This window comes from Aethina tumida, chromosome 1 (assembly GCF_024364675.1).
Source record: "Aethina tumida isolate Nest 87 chromosome 1, icAetTumi1.1, whole genome shotgun sequence".
Classification (NCBI taxonomy): domain Eukaryota; kingdom Metazoa; phylum Arthropoda; class Insecta; order Coleoptera; family Nitidulidae; genus Aethina; species Aethina tumida.
Window position 1 is genome coordinate 69,788,420 of NC_065435.1, and position 17,133 is coordinate 69,805,552.

At 29.3% G+C, this 17,133-nt stretch overlaps 1 protein-coding gene across 1 annotated transcript; it reads left to right on the forward strand.

Moving 5' to 3' along the window:
- The first annotated feature begins 926 nt into the window (after nt 1–926).
- Nucleotides 927–17,115, forward strand: LOC109608883 (protein phosphatase PTC7 homolog). Its single transcript, XM_020025438.2, has 6 exons — nt 927–1,070; nt 2,716–3,228; nt 7,964–8,143; nt 14,081–14,397; nt 14,888–15,026; nt 15,736–17,115. Exons 2-6 carry the CDS (start codon nt 3,000–3,002, stop codon nt 15,783–15,785), a joined length of 915 nt encoding a protein of 304 aa, XP_019880997.1. The 5' UTR covers nt 927–1,070; nt 2,716–2,999; the 3' UTR covers nt 15,786–17,115.
- The last annotated feature ends 18 nt before the right edge of the window (nt 17,116–17,133 follow it).

The following is a 17,133-nucleotide window of genomic DNA, read 5'->3' on the forward strand; positions in this document are numbered from 1 at the left end:
ATTATGTTTATGGGAATAAGGGCAAAAATCCGATACACCAGATAATATTGGCGCGCAAACAAAGCGTGCGAATTTTTGTTTATCTCGTTTTTGAATTTTGATTTATAGTTGCATAGTTTCCGGATGCAATGCGAAATTAATTGAAACGAATGCATTAATTGCAGTTTTGTACGACTCACAAATGGCCATAAATCATGCGGCGTAATCGTTTGTAATAATAAGTATTTTTTTCGGCCTTCGGGCTTGTTTTTCACGTTATCAAAATGCAATTTCAAACAAATTGACTGAAATGCTGAAGCAATTGACCATCAAATAAACCTAGGAAACATGTTACTACTGTATATTATTTTGAACAATATGTTACTGAGAAAATTGTACTAATAAAATATAGAAGTACATACAAGAATGAAATAAATCATCGATGGTATTCATAAGAGTAAAACTATTGAAATTGTGTCAGGTGTTAATGATAAAATTATCCTGATAAAATAAACAAGTATCTACGAATTGTGAATTTAGTTTTTTTCGTTTTTCAGCTATCAAAATGCAATTTCAAACCAAATGATTGAGGTATTGAAGTAAATAAATAATTTATAAAAATAATAAATCGACGAGTTAGTAATTATGAAAAAAAACAATATTAGCACACGCGTCACATCCGTTACAAAAAGATAAACAAAAATTATTTATTTTATTTTCATAAATTATTAAATTATGAATCATAATAAGGAAAAATATTCAGCACGTGAACATCAACATTTCAAAGCCAAAACAAAACTTGCGTTCCATGTTATCAAAGTCCACATTTCTGGAATCTGAAATCTCGTGCTTTCAACCGGAAGAAATAGTTAATCACCTCTTTTGATCCGCCAATAAAATTATCGAGTAGTCGCACAATTATATCGAGTATTAATTGCCGATTGCAAATCAATATCGACAATACGTTCGTCGCCGTTCGACGACGTCGTTTCTCTCTTGTTGCGAAGTGCATCCAAGTTGGGACAATCGTTCCACCGCGAAATCGACGTGCGTGCAACAAATACATAAAATCGAGGAGGAACGTGCAGCAGGTTCGTGAATTGAGTGTAATTTATTTTTGTGCTCGGGTAATAAAAAAAATGGTCGATACTATTCATGAACACTTTATTAAAATTTATTTTACACAATTCTAAACATTATTTATCCACGTCGTTTTAAAATAATGTTAATTTGCATTATGTTTTGTTGGTGTGTTTCACAGAAGAATTATTTATAATTATTCGGTTATAAGTGTAAATATGAAGAAACGGCATTTTGTGATTCCCCAGTACTCTAAAATTAAAATGTGTATTCTGAGTTGCATAATCATGAAAGGTTTTGTTAAATATTTGTTCATGTTATTTAATTAGTGCTAGTGATGGAAACTATTATATTATATATAAAAATATTGCGATTTAACTTAAATTTTGGACCTCTGGAACATTTTTTTTAAATTTTAAAAACGTTTCAACAAACTATTTAAAGTTGTATTTGTAACATTCTAAAAAAATTGTTCGGCCTCAAATGGGTTTCAAATATACCGTTATTCTTACATGTGTCTATAAAGTTTCTGAGATTTTTCGCTGATGTTTAACAAACTATATTTTTATCATACTCAAATGTTTGAGACACACACTATTTCGTATTGAGTATAAAATGTTTCGTTTATATGTTGTAGAAACGTATTAAATGTTACCTAATTGAATTTACATAGGTTTGCAATAAAATACGTCAATATATATATATATATATATAGAACCTTATTTGATTAAAAAAATCACATAATACATATGACATAAACAATAAGTATTTATTAATCTATTCGAAAAAAAAAACAAAAGTTTTCAGAAACAACATATATAAATATTAAATAAAATTATACATACAGTATAGCCCATTTGAAAGCGCGACACCTCCATAAAATTTGTATTTTTGTTCGATTTTGACAAACTTTTTTTTATAAAATATGTACTTATAAGCAAAATGTCACTTTTTTAAACCAAAACCAAAATCTACAGGGTAATTTTTGAGACATGAAAATTGAAGAAATCATTCTTCATCATTCTTTTTTATAAAATATTGAAATATTATAGTACTATACTAATTATACTATACTTATAATACTCTTAAGTACCAATCGAAAACCGTTTAATCCAACTGAATTTTGAGAGACACATCATGTACGACAAACACAGTAAAACTCTGCAAATTTGTTTCGTAGTGGAAATCTTTTACTGTCTCTGTCATACATAATGTCTCTCACAATTCAGTAGGATCAAAGCATTTCCAATCGGTATATTACATATAAATATTGCATATTAATATTACAATATTTTTGAAAAATAAGTTAATTTGTGTTATTTTTGACAGTTTGATTAAAAAATATAAACATAAAAAGACTACGATTTTTAATACTTTCTGAAAATTATAAATATGCGTATTTTTTTAGTTAGATCTTCTAAGTGGTCGAAAAATGAATATGTAGTTAATATTAATTAAATAAATAATATTTGAATTATAGAAATGTTTGAAATAAAATTTAATCAATTTCCCTATTCAAATATTTTGTTCAAAATTTAATTATTTACAGCAGTCATTTAAAATTAAAATTATCAATTGATTTAATATGTATAATGATAACAATAAACTTATTGATAATATGATACGAAGTAATTAACCGATTTATATTAATTTCAGAAAACTAAATCGATTAACCGAATACAAGGTTTACTACGAGTTCGCTCACGGGATGGCGCCACCGATGTCCGACAAACGTCATCCATTGAAGTAGGTTGGGTTGCCAGCGCTGACGGTCGCATGACTATTTTGTTGTCCTGTGACTTCATCGTGGATCGACACATGATCAAGAGGACGGCCTAGTCGAACGTGTGCGTGTGTGGTGTTTCCAGTGTGCGTTTCGGGGCCCTCGTTTACTCGCAATGTCGACGGTGTTGTGACGGGACAAAACTCGCGAAATTTGGATGATGCACTCGCTTTGGGTCACTGGACGTTTGTTGTCGCGCGCTATCTGGAATGGTATATCGAACATATCGTCGGCCGCGGATCCGAATCTGCAGCGAAAATCGGACCCCTGTTTGGTGTCAGCTGTTTGCGGCTTCTCGAAGGAGAGGAAGATCCAAAGACTGTTGAAGGGCCAGTTCGGCGACGATGCATGGTTCATCGCCAAGAACAAATCGGCCGATGTTTTGGGTGAGTTTTTCACCCAATTCACGTATTATTTTATAACATAACCTTTGTTCGTGTGACGTTTGTTTTTATTTCACGCACAAACCAAACAAAAATGTTTTAGTTTCCTAGTGAACAACATGTCTTGTTACTTTACACATATTAATTTTAACCGCAAACCAGAAATTAATGTACGTTTTAAGGTTATGAATCGGATCGTGTTGTGAAAGTAACAATATGTTCGAGCAAATTTAAATGCCTGGTATTAATTCGATGGCCTGTTAAACATACGAAAATTCTGATATCGAGAAAGTTCAATTAGCAAGTATAAATATATCGAATGAATATATTAAAATTTGATTATCTAAATTAAAAACGCAATTCCTCTTGGTACAAAACTGTTGTGCAATTAACTGTTCCTAAACCTTCTCAAAACCCACAGTGCTTTCAACTCTTGTTATCTAAATTAGTCAATTGGGACATTTTATGCTGAAGCATTTAATTAGATTTCGACAGTGTTTTTAATAAGAAGATTTTGGATATATTTTATTTGAGGAAGCGCATTTTTATTTATTTTAAACTAAGTCAGAATGATAACCTTGAAATTTAATATAAAATAAGGTCAAAACTAGCAATAACAGTTTAAACAGCCTTATAAGAAGCGTAAAATTATTACTGGAAGTATTTATTCCAACAATTATTGTTTTGAGAACAGATTTAATAAAGCAGGTTACTTTAATTGTAGTTGCAGTGAACAAAACTCGTATTTAATGGTACTAAAAATAGGTATTTTGTTAAATAATTAAAATATATCTAGAAATACAATTGCAGTATTTACACAAAATATAGTTAAACTATTTATAACAATTTCTACGATAATGTTGAATAAACGTTTACTTAGTAAATGCCATAATTGTTCAAACAATTCATTAAATCAATAAACAGTGGTGGCCAGAGAAATAGCACAAAATTTAAAATAAATCATTTTGATATTTCATAAAACAATTTAATTCAAATTTTGCTCAGATAGTATAAAATATATATTTCAATATTCGATACTTTTTTTATTTGTTTATATATTGCTGAAATAGCTGAAAACTTAAATTGCTTCCTAAAAATGGTTTACAATGCTTATTAACAAATATAAAACAACACACTCAATTGAAAATGTAATAAAATTATGTCCTAATAAAAAATATCTTAATTTATTGACAGACAAATTTGAAAAATCAGTAAATGACATCTTTTTTTGTCCTATAGGTAAATAAAAAACGAATTAATTGGTTCATATCAGTGTGTCTAATATGAATGAACAAAACTTGCAAAGATATATTTCAATTAAATAAATACAGTGTAATTATTTTAAATAAAATATGCAATATTATTAACGGTGAGATATATGTGCTATTTCTCCACCACTGTATATTAAGCATCAGCTTACAAATGCATGAAAATAAGAAGGAATTTACCCCTTTAGAAAAATTTTAGAATAGAAATTTAAATTAATATACCTAATATTTAATTTTTAATATTCAAGATTTACTTATTAATTATGTATACAAATTACGATATGAGATAAATATTTTTTCACAACTATAAAAACTTTCCAACATTAAACGCTGGTTTTTAAGTGCAAATATATTAAAATTACTTCAATGTTATTTTCTGAGCTTGAAAATGGTACACAATAAAAAGACGTTTTAATGATATAGGAAAACTATTACGATGTATTATTTACTATAAACAATACTTAATGATAGACTCTAAAAAGGTAAATTGTGATAAAGGAGGTTGAAATGTAAATAAAGGAATGATGTGATAAATTCATGATAATGATGTATAGAGGAAAGTGGAAATGATACATTTTAAATTGCAGTTTCTGTTTATTCTATGATTATAATTTCGTTAACACAACTTATTATATTTTCAAACAATCCTATTTAAGTAAAAAACACGTAAAAATTAAATTATAATATCGTATGGTAAAACAACATATTTATGTCCACTTATCAGGAATATTTGAAAAGTATAATTAAATTAAATGGATATTTTAAGTAAATTTGTGTCCCGTTTATTATTAGCTTAATGCAAAGACAATACATTACAAGGAAAATTCTCCGACATATCACGCAACGCATAATCTCCATTTTGCCATAGAAATGCTCGTTAGTCACATGCTAGGAACATCGATTTTGCACTGCACTGCTGGATGCATAAATCGAATGCATTATTGAAATTGTTTTTTGTGGACGATTTTCCGTAAACAAAAGTTGTCTCCATATTTTGAGAACCCGAAATATCCAGTTAATACTGTTGTTTATGCCAAATAACCCAAACACACTCTTTATTCGTCTCACGTGAGCAAATTACTCCAAAACAATGCAATAAAAATTGATTATTTTTTTTTTCGTCGAAATTAAAAAATATGTATTAAATAAGTTTTTTTTTAGCCAACGAGTCACCTTCAATTCTTTGCACTAAATTTGTGCGTTTTGTTTTTGCTGAATTTTTTATGACTGACCACACCCAGCTTTTATTTCATCTGTTAACATTAAGATATTGGTGAGGATATGGAAAGCATATGCTAATCCGACTGACAAAGTTCATGTTTTAAGGAAGCATGCCAAAGAGCATAAATGCTTTCTTTTTTTAGAAAAAAAAAACAGATTTTTTAACAATATTGTGTATTTCTGAGTTACAAGGTACAGTTTGGCGTCAGATGTCACAAGATGATTCTGCACCGAAGCCAATTAAAAGTCCTTCAAATATTTTAATCACATAATAGGACAAACGCGAGATAAACATTGTCGTATTTAGCACAGATCGCAAATTGACCTTAGCAACGCATTGTCTCCATGTTTATTTTTATTTATTCAAATATAATTTGTAATAATTTTTTGTGTGTGCTATTGTGTAATTACACTAGTATACTGGTTCGTGTCGTATTTACTTATTCATTCAGGCGTAATAATTAATAATATCAGGTTCAATTAAAACTCTAGATTGAGTTCTTGAATGAATATTCAATTTCTTAATTAATAGTTATTACGTATACCTATTATGCATTCAATATAATTTATAGTGTGGAGGTCCGTTAAAAAACATAATTTTTACACATGTGCACACATAATAATAGAGAATTTAATTACAAAAATATTCTATTCAGTCAAAATGTTTTTTGATAAAATAATTCAAATAAATGTCAAACTAAAATTTGGACGTGTTAAAAAAAAACATAAATCAAACTTAACAAGTTACAGTATTCATCAACTGATCATCGTTGGTTTAAAGTTTGTGTATCGTTTAAAATCAAACGATTTATTAGTAAAATATGTTATTAAATATATTTTGGCAATAACATGCGTCTAATTTTAATATTTGTGTCTTCCAAATATCAAAGTTCAAGCGCACGTTTTCGTTTTTTTGAAGTAAACACAATATTTACAGAAAAAAATATCAAACGACCCGTTGGAAAATTACCAATGATTAAAGTTAAGAGCGTTATGTTGTTATCGTAATAACTATTCATTATTTAAATAAATTACTTTATTGGACGACTTGAAAATTTGAAAATTAATTATTTAACAAACTTTTGGTCCAAAATATAATGTAATGAACATTGTACAGTTGAGTTGAAAAGGATTAAGTGTAATTGAAAATTAATAAAAAATATTTATTAATTTGAAATTTGTAAAAATGAACATTTTAAAATTATATTATAAAAATATGTAAAGTTTCTGATTAGTCCAATTTTTAAATTTGTTAAATATTTATTTTAATAATTTTTTTTGCATTTTTTGAATTATTACATGTAGTTATGTAAACCTGCTTTCTATTTGTCCATTGTTTTATCGTGTATAAGCATCTACATTAAGTAAATGAGTGGTTCTACCTCATATAATATTATAATAATAATATAAAAATAAATAAAAAATATCAACTAAAAAGATAAGAGATCGGATACATTTCCTAAGAAAAAAGTGTTAAATGTAGCAAATTGTTCCACGATGCTTCATTTTGTCATAGAAGTATCATATTGACATTAATTGTCCAGAGGTGTATTAGACGACAAAATTTTAATTATATTTGTATACAATTAACAATTGTTTAACTTGTTGATTACTTAATTATTTAATTATCTTAAACATACCTTATTATCCTGCTTCGTTATAAAAGGTTATGCGAGCAAAGTTTGGAAAATGTTTAATTTTGTTTTTCTTTATGGTAGAACTTGCCACAATATGATATTTTGTTAAAATCATTGTAACAATACATGTATTCTTAAAAATACAATGACGTGAAAACGAATTAAAATAAAGAAAATGTAATCAATTTTAAAAAGAACTTTATCAAAACTTTAACTTGTCAAAAATTTAATCTGTTAGACTGTTTGCCAATTGTTTATAAAATATTTATGAAACTGCGATTAGTGTTGCATTGTACTGTTATCATAATTGAAAAATAATAGTATAATTACATCATTTCTGAATAGGTTTACGTCTAATTTATTTGTTACCATATAAATGAATTAATCACGACTGAAATGTAAATAATTGAGTCATAGTCATAGTTTTTATTTTCAACACGGGAGTATCATATTCGTTTTAAACAATTATTTTTATCTTTGACATTATTGAATTCATGTATGTTTACTGTGCAGCCACATTTTTAAATTATCAATTCGCACTCAAAATTTTTATTTTGTTTTGCATTTACGGTCGTTGACTGTGGTTATTTATTTTTTCGTTTCGTTTTACAGGTGTGGCCGACGGCGTGGGTGGTTGGCGCGCTTACGGGATAGATCCCGGCGAGTTCTCCAATCATCTAATGAAGAGCTGCGAACGACTTGTCAATCTAGGCCGCTTCCAGCCTACCAATCCCTCCGAACTGTTAGCCAAGGGCTACTACGAACTGCTACACCACAAGAAGGCCATACTGGGTAAGTTGAAGATCGCTCAAACGATCCATTGTTTATCAGAAAAGCCGTTTTGTTTTGCCATCGTCTATTTTTACCGGATCGCATAACGTAATATAATAATAATGTGATGTCGATAAAACCATCTTTTCGCTGATAATGTGGATTCTCTGACGTAAATGAGATTATTAAATGTTTTTATTTTTTGCGTCGTTTATCCAGCTCGGTCATTGCATTTCGATTATGTAAGAGCGCGGATCCAATTGCAGGACGAAAATTGAAATTCAGGCCATAAATGTCTCGAAGTTGCTGCAACTTATAATGGATGCAGTCGACGTTTTATGATCGCGCTCAAATACATAAATGTTGGGAAAATGACGACGTAAACTGGCTACTTATATTAAAATTTAAGAGATACATATTGGAAGGAATTTTCACATAAAAGGCTCGAGTTACGTTATATAACAACATTTTTATTCTTCCTTTTTATAGTTTATACTAGGTCAAAGTCAACAACTCGAAAATATTTACAAGAAGATAATAATAGAATGTTTAACAAATTGAACGGGAATTAAGTAATTGTGAGATTGATTTAAAAATTATTATTATGGACTTTGAATTGTTTGTTGGGTCGATTGTAATCGATGGGAAAAATTTCAATGTTGAAAATTTCCATTTTCAATTTTTATTCCACGGGAAGAAAATAACTACTATTATGAAAACATTTATGTCTTCGATAACGTGAAGTTTATCTTTAAAATAATTATTAATATTACAAATTTATTTCATATGCATAATTTTTATTGGCATAATAAAAATATTGACAACTGTCTGGGATAATAAGTGATATTTTTAGACCGAAGTAATTTCACATAAAACAGTAAATATTTTAACTTCGCAGTTTCATTATGTATAATAAAACTATTAACCAGAAGGTTTTTAAGTATATGTAATCATGTATTCTATATGTTATAATACGAATACAGGAATTTAAATATTTATATAGAGTGGTTCACCTAAGTGATTCATTAAGGGTTTATAGAGAACTAAAAAAAAATTTGAAATATTGTTTGCTGATGTAGCATGATATTTGTATTTTCAAAAAGAATCTCACACGTGTCCGTGACATTCCCGGTTGTATTGTTATACACATTATTTTCACATCATTCTAATCTAAAATGAATTTTTACATGATTGATACACATTGAATGGTTTCTAATTTTATGTTTTTCAACTATTTATGTAAATATACCGGGTGTTTCATAATTATTGTGACAAACTGATAGGGGTTATTGAGGGTATCAACATAAGTATTTTTGTCATATAAACCCCTAGCCGAAAATGAGTCGTTAGAGTACCAGAAAAAGAGAGATAACAATTTTTAATTTATTGATTTAAATTACTCTTTTATACAGACTACAGAAAAAAAAATAAACAGGACGGTTTGTAACCCGTGAACTTTTCCTCATTTTAGTATTTAATTTGTTATAGTACTCTAACGACAAAATTGCTTATTTCGATACTCCTATTAGTTGGTCGCAAGAATTGTGAAGCACCCTGTATATAAATTAAAATTTCTAAATATTTTTACGTATAATATCTCTGGAAATACTCCACTGTAGGATATGCTTCAACATATTCAATGGTCGTGTCATTTGAAATAAGTTATTGGGATATAAAGTAGGAAAATAATAATTAGAAGTATCATGTACCCTGTTTAATATTTTGGAATACAATTAAAAACTCCAAATATGATATATTTTCTTAACGTGTACACGTAAATTTTTAAACGTTACAATTGTAAGTAATAGTGTGAAACAATCGCTCCATGTGTGAGATTTTTTGAAAAAACTGACACAAAACAAACGAAGATATGAAAACGATCCAAAGTGCGTAGATTAAGCATTTTACGTAGAGCTCAAGTGTGCAATAATATTTACAATGTTCTATTTGGAAAAACAAAGTTATCGCTATTTCCGGTTGGACCGAAAGTGACAGTGCGTTGAACGTATTTTACTAAACTAAAGTAACGTTCTAGCTGCGACTAAAATTACAGATTAATATCACTATTAGTTTTATATAAATATTTAATAAATCATTTAGATGAATCACCCTATATATTAAAAAATATATATTTTAACCATTTCTGCATTCGATATTTTTTCATCTCAGCTCTGCTCATTATCTAATTAAACATTCAGTTGGCACAACTTATTTTTGGCCACCAAAATGGGTTTCCAATATATACATCTAACAATAACTTTACATTTCACAAATAACCAGCCTTGAATTCGACGAAAAAATATTTACGTTTTCTGACACAATTTTCAGACTTCCTTGTGATTTTAATTAGTATGTTTTTAACGTATGTTGAAACTTGTTATCTCATCGATCTGATCATTCTCATGACCAGTTAGCCAGCCATGAACTTGACAGTCCACAATCGAATATTAATAAGCCATTAAGATTTTCTAGAGAACATAAATTATTACCATCGTTTCGGATTTAAATTGAATTAAACTTCGTTAAATTTAGGTTTGGCGAGTTATTCATACAAGTAGTGGAAGTTGAAACTTTGTAGAGTTGACAAAATGCACTAAAGTTTTCAACCACTATTAATAATTCAGACGTCGACGACTGGCCGTAAATACAATTGCACCAAAACGTTAGGCTCCGCATTTCAAACAGCCAACGGCTTTATTTCGTTTTACATTGTATGGAGAAACTGTTGTGCAATTTTACGTTGATAAAATTTTATTTAAATGTCTCCTCCTTTTTGGAATACGAGCACGAAAAATGCTTGATCATTCAAATGTAAACGTCGACGTTTGTTAATCAACAACTGGTGATTCCTATTCCCGAAATTCAATATTTTTTATCGGGTTTGGGAGCAAAGTGCACAAGATAATTGTAAAAAGCGATTCCTTTAGAAAAATTTCAAAGCACAAATGCACTGCGTGTATTATTATGTAACCTGCAATTATTTATTATCGAATAATAAAAAACTGTCGAGACAAGATAATCCGTATGCACTTCACTTCTGTTCATTGGAAAACATTATTTATTTATTTAACGATAATGATGGAAAAAACTTGTTTTGTTGTCTGCGTGCATCTTTTCAATTTGCTGTCATGAAAAATCATGTAAAAGAAAAAATCCATAAAAACTAATTAATTAAAATTGACAAAAGATAATAGTAAATTTTATAATTTCTTTATTTTTGTTTGATATTATTAATTTGATGGTAGTGGAAAAAAATATATATATATATATATATATATATATATATATATATATATTAGTGAATATTCACAAAATTTATAAACTTTACAAACTTAATTTTTACTTTACAAACTTAATTTTTGTTCGTATATTCATTAAAAGTGAATAAAAATAAATCCTTAAAATCTTCAATATTAAAAAATTATATTTTTATATTAAAATTTGACAAAATATTTCGTATAACAATATTTAGAATTTTTGTTTCTGTTGTTTATAAAATTTTGTTTAATACATCTTTTTATAACAGTTAAATAAAGAATTTTAACATTTTTTATTAATTAATATTTTGTTATAAAACTTTTAAAAATATGAAAAGTATAAATATACATGGTTAATTGTTTTTCTATTTCACTTTTTCCGAAATGTGCCAAAAGTCAGTTTTGGTAGTTATAGTTTAAAAAAACTGAGCAGTGAACCAATTTTAAAATTATTTATTATTGTTTAGCCCATTTAAAAAAAATCATTTATGTATTAAATTTAATGAGGAACACTATTTTAAAAAACTATATGTAAATGGTGAGGTGTCAAGAATTTTGTAAAACTTTATTGCAAAATTGTCTATTATTGAAAGAATTATTAGAACATTAAAGATTATGAATAAATAATGTAGAGAAAATAGAAATTTTATTTTAAAAAAATTGTATAAAATCACTTTTTAAAATAAACCGAAGGTAAAGATATATACAAAAATGTAATTTTATTAAAATTTATTTAGGAAAATAAAAACAGCCGGGATTTTCGTATGAGAAAGTCAAGTAATAAATATTAATATACGATTAAACTTCTGAAAAATAAGAACAGACACCGACGGTTTTTGGCTTTTCGAATTAATTTTCTTGTGAAATTAATTAAATACAACCGCAGAGAGAGTATTTATCGTTGTATCATCATTCATAATTTGTTTTGATCGTTCTTGGCAGCGTATGTCGCAAACAATCGCGGCCGCTTGTGATCTCTTGCGTCACACCTATACGAAAAATCGAAATCATATGATTGTAAATATTCACGCCAGTATCCAGTCACGTGAATCCTACAAAACACACATTAAAAACCGAGAATCTAGCGTGACTAAATATAGAATTTCTACCGTTGACCGTAACAATAAGGAAAATTGGGATTGTATTTATTCTTGCGTCGAATATCAATTTACGATTGTGACACTATTGTTACCAGCTTTTTTCTTGGTGTCCATAAACAATGCTTGTGATCTAGTTAATTTTAGTTTTTGTTTAATTTCAGACAAAAAAACTGAAATTTAGTCGTGGGTTTTCAGGTCACGCTAATTTAACAACAGATCTGTTCTAAAAGCTAATTAACGTTTGAACCAAGTTATTCAATTGCGTGAGAGTGTAATATTAAAAGTATTATTAAGGAGGGAAAGTGTCCTTTATGCGCTTAAGTTATGTAGTACATGAGTGTAATTATGCATTTATGTATGTGGAGTTGGTAAAAATAAGTGTTACTCACTTTGTTTTATTTAAGTATGTTACATATGCTGATAAGTTTTAAATGTATACATTTAAATTTTATATATGTATCAATTGTTTTTTACTTTTTACAATGTTTATTATTTTGTTTGTTGGAATGCAAAATTATTTTAAACAATATTCATTCATACATTATTACTACGTTCTATTTATTTTTTGAATTCACTAACATGACAATCAAATATATTTTCTGACAAAAAATTATATGTATTATCTATTGTAAATATCGTGACTTTGTGAAAATATACAGTACAGTGTCATAGTTATAGTAACTTGATGAAATTATTTCAAGGACTCTGAGAAGAGGTTGGAAGTCCGTTTGACACCAGACCTGAAAAATTTCAGGTTTCAAATAAAAATATGAAATGTTTGAAATGTTTGTCTTGCCCGTCGCAATTTCCATATATCAACCCTATAGAAAACAAGGGGATTCACATTTATAACTAAATTCGACGTAAAAATTTTAGAAATTTACATTTGTCACAGTAAGAAGTTCGAAAGAATATAGACTTGTATATATAGAAAATGGTTGATTCTATGCCACGAAAATGGCCCAAAATTATAAAACAAAAAGGATATTATACAAAGTGTTTATGTTAAATTTAATTAACACAGATTTAATCATTAAAACTGAGTTTCAAAGTACCTATATTTATATTCAACACAATTCATAAAAAATATATGTAACTTATTATAGAATAAGAAATTACATAAATTAATGTTTACATGTTTAATTTCACATTAAATAAAAGAGTTATGGCTAAAATATTTAATATTTTAAAAAGTTACTGTAATATTGACCACTACTGTATAGGGGTAGGGGTCAGGATAATTCTTTTTATCCTGAAAAAATCAGATATCTCAGTAACAAGAATTCAAATCAAAATTTCATCATCATTGGACTTATCTGGAAAATCTATTTCCCTTACTATTAATTTGCCACTAGTATCTTCACGTGATTCGTCACATTTAAATTTCTTCAGACAATTTTAACCACCACCGAATGTTTGTCTAGCGGATTCCTTTTTGATTTATATTTTTAGTTATTACAATATTTCTTAAAACCTTGGTAAACCGTGTAACACGTGTTTTGAAATAGATATTGATATATATCGTGATATATCAGTATATCACATGTATATCTGGCAAACCCTACTAGAAATGTTTAAAATAACCAAAAACCTTTTTGCAGGAAGTAGTACGGCCTGCGTGGTGGTACTCAATCGCGAGAACAGCACCCTGTACACCGCGAACATCGGCGACAGCGGTTACATGGTGGTGCGACGGGGCGAGGTCGTCCACCGGTCCGAAGAGCAGCAGCACTACTTCAACACGCCGTTTCAGCTCTCGCTACCGCCGCCCGGTCATCAGGAAGGCGTGCTCAGCGACACACCGGACGCGGCCACCACGCACAACTTCCCCGTCGAAGACGGCGACGTCATCTTGGTTGCGACTGACGGCGTCTTCGACAACCTGCCCCAGAGCATCATAGTCAACGAATTAATTAAGGTGCGAACGGATTTTTTTGTCGGCATCTCGGCGGTAATTGCGGCCGCATGTTTCAATCTGTCGATTTGTTATTATTAATAAGCTAATTGTACTTGGAACGCTTGGTAACTAGAATATAAATCGTTACAAGGCTTTCTACTTAATGTACGCCGATTTCTATGAATAAATATCAAGTTTTTAGTTTCATAGAAAGAAAACCAATTATATATCTGTTATTAAGAATTGTAGTTTCTACTCTGTTGTATCAGAAATTATCTTAAATTTAGTAATGTTGCATTGCACCAGATATATTAAGAGGTTGTTGAGTAAAACACTATTACTTGCTTATAATTAATATTGCAAAACGCAAACACATTTAATGGATAACCACTCGACAAAATGAACAATTCCATTGTGACACTCTGATTACACACCCTAATGATGTCATCAATTGTTCGGCAATAAAATGTATAAAAACCGTTGAATTATATCCACCCCATATTTTTTGCAGGTCCAAGGGGAAAGATGCGCGTCCCGACTCCAAATGGTAGCTAATTCGATAGCATGGATGGCCCGCAGTTTGTCCTTCGATGAGACGTTCATTTCGCCTTTCGCCGAGAGCGCCTTCGCCAATGGTATTAATACGATAGGTGAGTCATTCTTTTCCCTTCTTCCTTTTTGGTATTCGGCGGTCCGGCAGATTTTCCTGCGTCGTCATTAAAGGCGCCAGACACAATATCATGTAATTATTAGAAAACGAGTTCTTTGCATCTTTACACACTTAAGATACGATTAAACAATGACCGACAAATGTGTGATGTAAGCAATTTGCTTTTCATACAGGCATTGTTGTCGGCGTATTCTGCATTCACGTTGGCGTTTTGCAAAAGCGCTTTGAACGTTTTATAGTTCTCGGTAAGAGACACTTGGGTTTCCCACTGAATTCCAAGTGCACGGTTGCAACGTTGCGTTTGAAGTGTAGAGTCAATGTTTGAGTTAATTAGTGTCGAACCGCCGGAAGTGTCGTTTTATCTCATAAATGTGTATGAGTTTCGAATAATAAGAATTTAATAAATTTAAAATTTAATTTTAAACGCCACCAATACGAATATATGTGGAACAATTGCTTAATTGTCTCATATCATAATCATTTTAGGCGGGTTAACTAAATGATGTTATTGCAGTCTTCCTTGACTTGTACTGCTTCCAACTAGATGCTATTAAAGCAGTTGTGGAACTAAAATTTGCATTACGTGTTCCAGATCGCGACGTAAATAAAGTGAAATAATTAACTCAAGTTTCGCTGTCGATTTGAAATTTTAGAATGGTGCTAATAATTATCTTTCTGTATTGTTCTAGGTGGTAAACCTGACGACATCACCGTGATTCTTGCAACCGTTGCAATATGAAGCCTTTGTCGTATAGGTAGTGCTAAATAAAATTGTTCGTCTATTGCTAGCAAATTAGTTTGTATTTCCTCATTACATTTTTGTTGTAATTTTATTTCGCTCATTCATTCAATCATTTCTATTTATACGCTAATTACACATACGGTGAGTTTATTTGGACCTTTGTGAAATTAATTGTTGGGTGTATTTATTGAATAAAATCATGTCATCGCCTTGAACACCATTTTAGATTTACGTCGTTTATTTTATTTAGTTGCTATATGTGTAAATCACTGTTAAATATCCTTTAAAATGTGCAACAAATCTAACATGTTTTGAATCTCTTCATCGCTTTCAGCTAAACATGTTAGATCTGTTTTGGAAGAGTGTATTCGCGATTCTATACTTGAACCTTGAAGATTGTTTAAGAGAATCAGACCCAGGAATACAGTATTGAAAGAAGCCCCTTTTAAGGATCCCTTAAACGATCTTGTAGAAAAAAGTACTGAGTCTTTTTCAAATCGATGACACTTTGCTCAATGCTTTTTTCTTAATAGTTAGTACCTGACATGTTTTCACTTCAGAATGGAATGGTCAAGCTACGTTTTAAATGCGTTTCCCAAAATGGAATAATTTTGTGGAATGCGTTTGATGTGAACAATGCATATACACTGTGCCATTTTAAATAAGACTATCGATCATGTTGAACTAATTCGAACGAACTAAACTGCTTTTATTTAATGGGTTTCAAACTCAATATTGTTCGTGACCTAATATCAAAACGTAATATAAGTCTTTTATAAAATATTTCGTTAATGTAGGATTTAAGGGTGTGCACGAAAGATTTATATTACGTAGATTTGTGATTATAATTTTACAATTCGACTGAATCCGCTGTAGAACTATATCTTTATTTTTTGTGCTGTAGAAGTATGAATTCTTTATTTTTGTTCTTGTTTTGTGATTTTTAATACTTTTTTGTGTCTTTTATGAAAAATATGGTTTAGGGATAAATAGTCATAACTATTTTTTTGGTAACTGGAATTTGTTTTCAAATTTCTGGCCTGTATTAAAGTTCACAAAATGCAGATGTTACTTCTTGATGTATACTTACATATTGCTGAACTTTATGTAAGAGAACGTCAAAGGCTAATGTGCTGTTTCTAAATGTTTTAATTATTGTAGATATCTTAAAGGATACAGTGATTATGAACCAAATAATTTCAACCTAATATTTAGGTTGGAAGTTTTGTTTCCTCCTCATTAATTAATAAAATGTATACTCAACACTTGTTTCTTTGCAGCTGTGAAAACAGATTTTTTAGTTATAATAAATAGTTGTTAAAAATTATTGCTGTTTTTTTATCAA